At 42.6% G+C, this 5,000-nt stretch overlaps 1 protein-coding gene across 1 annotated transcript in view; it reads left to right on the top strand.

Annotated features, from left to right (window-relative positions):
- The window catches only part of myo15ab (myosin XVAb), a 40,010-nt gene that overhangs the window by 33,308 nt on the left and 1,702 nt on the right, over positions 1-5,000 (top strand). The window contains exons 56-69 of the mRNA XM_053676413.1: positions 284-393; positions 490-550; positions 803-875; positions 1,059-1,132; positions 1,454-1,536; positions 2,087-2,217; positions 2,750-2,844; positions 3,074-3,151; positions 3,280-3,376; positions 3,483-3,643; positions 3,781-3,914; positions 4,197-4,330; positions 4,563-4,696; positions 4,863-5,000. The exon at positions 4,863-5,000 is cut by the window's right edge and continues 3 nt beyond it. Coding sequence (XP_053532388.1) covers positions 284-393; positions 490-550; positions 803-875; positions 1,059-1,132; positions 1,454-1,536; positions 2,087-2,217; positions 2,750-2,844; positions 3,074-3,151; positions 3,280-3,376; positions 3,483-3,643; positions 3,781-3,914; positions 4,197-4,330; positions 4,563-4,696; positions 4,863-5,000 — 1,503 coding nt within the window. The remainder of the gene's footprint in view (positions 1-283; positions 394-489; positions 551-802; positions 876-1,058; positions 1,133-1,453; positions 1,537-2,086; positions 2,218-2,749; positions 2,845-3,073; positions 3,152-3,279; positions 3,377-3,482; positions 3,644-3,780; positions 3,915-4,196; positions 4,331-4,562; positions 4,697-4,862) is intronic.

Raw genomic sequence — 5,000 nt, 5'->3', positions numbered from 1 at the left:
GTCAGCTTAGGTATGAATCTTGTAGATATCTGGTGATACCCAAGTAGTGACAAAAGTCTCATCCTTCCAGTTGTTCACGTCTACCTTTAAAATGCCACACAGCAGTCAGCGGATTCAGTAAGAAATGACTTTTAATTTAAAAATATATAAGCACTACAATTAAAGTCGTTTGTTTATAATCAAATGGAACTTTGCGTAGTGTCTGCGTGTGGTTTACAGAGTTATTCTACCAATCTACACAACAAACGCAACAGATTTGCACTAAATACAGATCATCTTTTAGGATCGTTTTGGTGATTCGGCCAATCCTGAAACAAATGTCTTCCTGGACAGTCAATACACCATGGTGGAATTTGCCCGGAAATACTTCAGGCAGTGTGGTGGCGGGAAAAGGTTTGGATAACTACACACAAGCAACACAAGATTTGGTCCAAAAGGAGGTTATTTATTCATGTAGTTATTTATTCATTTATCTTCTCACGTTGCTAGCGAGAAATCCAGGAAAGATAAAGGTTGCAGAGACCCTGCAGAAATGATCCGATTCAGTAAGGTAGGATGTCCACACATGCAGTGTAAATAATAAACATAACAAACATAAGCCAAAGTTTTGTAACCTAATTTTTTTATTTTATTTTAAATACACTCTCTAGTAAACAGTAACAATATAAATACGTTATGTAATATATTAGTATGTTGTAAGTGGGCGTGGCCACACAAGTTGCTTTTAATCATTAGGTCACGTGTACAGTAGGCTACGCCTGTGGTAGGATCGATGCTAAAGCGCCATCTTTGTCGTCTTCAGAACCCCATCCAGGAGTCACTGATCGAGTTCGCCGAGCCGAACGTGAACCGAGTGGCCTCGGAGACGTTCCTGGGTGAGAACTTAGTTGCTGAAAGACAACACCACACGTTTTCCATCAAAGATCCATTTGATGAGTTTCCACCTCCAAACTCCTGTTGGAATTCTGACTAATCCCACCCATGGTCCGTTTTGCTTGTACACGCTTTGACGAATAAAGTTTTATTTCCTTTTTGTGTGTGTGTGTGTGTGTGTTCAGCCATAATGAAGTTCATGGGTGATCATCCACTCCGAGGCCAATCTGAACATTTTGTCCTCTGCACCTTTTTAAAGGTAAAACCCGAACATTAGGGCCCGAAAGTGTTTCGTTGTTTTCCATAAAGACAGTTATTTCTTGTCAATATGTCCTGTTTTTCCATTTGTCTTCCCCAATATAAAGCGTCTAACAAGTCACCGTATTGGTGTGACGTGACCTCGATGCATACTGTGATTTGTCGTACACCTTCTGACCAATCAGATCTGAGAATTTGACATTGCTGTGGTTTAATAACAAATGAATAATAATAAATCCTATTTCTTTTCTTTTTTTCTTTGAGAACATGACGATTCTCCACGTTGTAAAAGCGTAACATGCTTATTGTACACGTTTGACAGTTGATCGGCGAGCACGGTCTGATGAGAGACGAAGCGTACTGTCAAGTGCTCAAACAGATCACCGCCAACACCAGCGCTAAACCGTAAGATTATTATTTTTTAATAACACTTACGTTCCTCCTTTCATTCAGCCACTGTTTCCTCATCACGTGTATAAAAAAACCCCAAAAAGTCGCCCTTAAATTCGCAGATGCAGCTTTATCGGCTTTAAGAGTTCTTTTCGGTGACACGTACAGGCTCGGACGTCATTTTGAGACCGCCATTTTGTTTTTGATCGAATGGCCTTTCGGTACTTCCTGTTCATTAACTGATGGCAAACGACAATGATGCACAGGACACGTGGGCACACGTTACAATTTCACGACGTCACGGTGTCGTTCAGACGTTCACACAAGTCGCTGTTGGTACAGGATATAAACAAAGACAAATAATGGGATGTGCTGGATCAAGTGCTATTTTATAAGCTGCTGAATACTGGGGCTGGAAAACAACCAAAGCTACTGTTAACTTAAAAGAACGGAATGGTTTCTAAATGTAAAACTTAACTTTATGGAATAGTGCTGACTCAAAATAATGATTAAACGTTTCATTCACGTGTGTGTGTGTGTGTGTGTGTGTGTGTGTGTTGCACAGAGACAGCTGTCAGAGAGGATGGCGTCTGCTCTACATTCTCACAGCGTATTCCCCGTGTTCTGACGTCCTCCATCCGTTCCTGCTAAAATTCCTTCAGGATGCATGCACGAGCTCGGGATCTCAGTTTCAGGGTACGCACGTGTTTTTTGAGGGTTTTTGGGGGGGGGTGTGGCTTTAGAGAGAACGTCCTTCAAGGAAAGGTTTTTGTTTTTTTTGTTTCACATGTTTGTTTTAATTTATTTATTAATTTTCATATGATTCATTTACATGTGATTCATTTTCATGTGATTCATTTTCATGTGATTCAAGTGATTCATTTACATGTGATTCATTTTCATGTGATTCATTTACCTTTTCTCTTCTCTCCTCCCTTCCCTTTCCCAAATATTTCATTGAGAAGAAGAAGAAAAAAAACAAAGGAAAACAAAATTAAAAGTATCAACCCCCCCCCCCCCCCCCCCCCTACTCAATAACTGTCGCTGGTTATATAAACATTATAAAACCCAAGAACAGGCACAAAAATTTAAGTGGGAAGTGTCTGTAACTCCATAAAGTATACAATAAAGGGATGCCATTTATAAAAATAAATTAATAATAATAAAAAAATTTTTTTAAATAAATAAAAAAATTCATGTAAGTTCTTGGTGATTGCTTGCTTCCCAGGCATCGCTAAAGCCTGCGAGCAGAACCTGATGAAGACGTTGCATTGCGGTGGGAGGAGCGTGTGTCCCAGCAGCATGGAGCTCAAAGCCATAGTGGTCAGAACGCACAAACACGACATTGATTGATTGATTGATTGATTGATTGATTCTACTGTCACACCACAGTGTTGGCGGAATATTGATTATTACTATAACACTATATCGTCGTGCTACCATCTCATTCGCTCTGCTGCTGGAATGTTACAGATGTTGGGATGTTTTCGTTCTAATTCTCAAAACACACGTGACTTGTTATTGTTTTTATATGCGTTGCACGTTCCTTCAGGCCGGACGAAGCTCAAAACGGCAGCTCTTCCTGTTTCCTGGAGGAATTGAGCGACATCTAAAGATTAAAACCTGCACTGTACGTTCTGTTCCTCTCGTCTCCGTGCTCATTTAGCGACTTTGGGTGATTTTTAAAAAAAAATTTTCTTTTCCTTTGTGTATTGAGCGTATTAGCTTTGTGTGTGTGTGTGTGTGTTTTGTACGTAGGTGGCTTTAGATGTCATCGAGGAGTTGTGTTACGAGTTGGCATCGCAAAGACCGGAGGCCATGAACGAGTACACCGTATTCATAGTCACAAACAGGGGTACGAGTGCAGACGCTGCATGCCACGGCGAGATTTTTCAGTAAACGCTTATAACGTAAACGCGAACAGGAACTAACTTGGTTTGTGTTTGCTTGACACGTTACAGGTCAGAACGTGCGGCCGCTGAATAAACGGGAATATATATTAGACGTCGGTACAGAGGCCGAGATGATCGACAGCAACTACAGCTTCTGGTTCAGACGCGTGATCTGGGCTCAGGCGCTCAAGTTCGACAACGAGCTCAGCGTCACTGTCCACTACAACCAAGTACGAAGTGTCGACGTCGGAGCGTTGCGTCCCTGGGGTCACGGGGGGTTTTTCTCCTCGCAGGAGAACTGATTATTGTGAACGTGGATTTTTTTTTTTTTTTTTACACGATCGTGTGTGTGTGTGTGTGTTTACAGGTTCTCCCTGATTATCTGAAGGGTTTACTGATCGTCCTGTCGCCAGATAAAGTCAGCGAGCCTCAGTTTCATCAGATCGCTAAACTCGCTGCGCTGCAGCACAGAGCGAAGGACGTCGTCGGTGCTCCCACCATGTACGCTCGCAAATCCGACTGTTTATTCATAACGCCACGCGCTCCTGTAAAAATGTTCAACGATGGTGGCTGCAAATAGTCCATTAAACTACAGCGAGAAATCCTTCTATAACGTACACTAATCCTGACCAATCGGAATCGAGAATTCGACAGCACTGAGGGAGAAAGCCGTATACGTCATTCGCAATCTTAATTGTTGTCCTGTTTTAATGACTAAGTTTGTTATATGAACATTCTGTAACCGTGCTCTCATTGTGTGTGTGTGTGTGTGTGTGTGTGTAGTCATGAGCTGGTGGATTATATTCCAGCCCAGATGTTTAACAGGCAGGGACCTCAGCAGTGGATGCACCTGCTTACACAACACACACACGCAGTCCAGAGCCTCAACCCTCATCAGGCCAGATCACAGTTCCTGGGTACTTCTATATGTACACACACACACACACACACACACACACACACACACAGAGAGAGAGAAAAAGAAACCACAACTGATTAAAGCTCGAGCTTCTGTATTTATTGTCTTTACACGTCATGACCTACTCTTATGGGCAAATAATCAAGTCGTTAATTTTATTGATATTTTTTTTCTTGTTTCATATATACGTTATACAACCCTGTGTGTGTGTGTGTGCGCGCGTGTTCTAGGATTGGTGTGTGCGTTCCCCATGTTCGGCTCGTCCTTCTTCTACGTCCGGAGTAGTAACGACAGCACGATCTCCACCCCCTGCATCCTGGCTGTCAATCAAAACGGCCTCCACTTTCTGCACAGAGACACTCACGTACGTGTGCCGAATAAATCCTGTGAAAACAACGCGAATAAAGACTCCAAAACCCGCGTGAGCGTAGAGAGAAATGAGTCGTCCTCGTCGCGTACCTTTCTAGAAAAAACTGCCGCTCCAGTGCTTTTATTAAGAATTTAATGACTTGCGTCGCTCTCTTCTGTAGGAGGTCTTGGTGAAGTTTCCTTTGAAGCTGGTTCAGTCGGCATACACGCAGCGGCCCAGCGCAGGAAAGAGCTACCCTTACGTGGACATCTTACTAGGGGACATGAGCAACCACAGAACTGCACAGTTACAGCTGGAA

Source organism: Ictalurus punctatus, chromosome 26, assembly GCF_001660625.3.
Source record: "Ictalurus punctatus breed USDA103 chromosome 26, Coco_2.0, whole genome shotgun sequence".
Classification (NCBI taxonomy): domain Eukaryota; kingdom Metazoa; phylum Chordata; class Actinopteri; order Siluriformes; family Ictaluridae; genus Ictalurus; species Ictalurus punctatus.
Note: the sequence above shows the minus strand (reverse complement) of the source record. Positions and strands in the feature narration are given on the sequence as shown.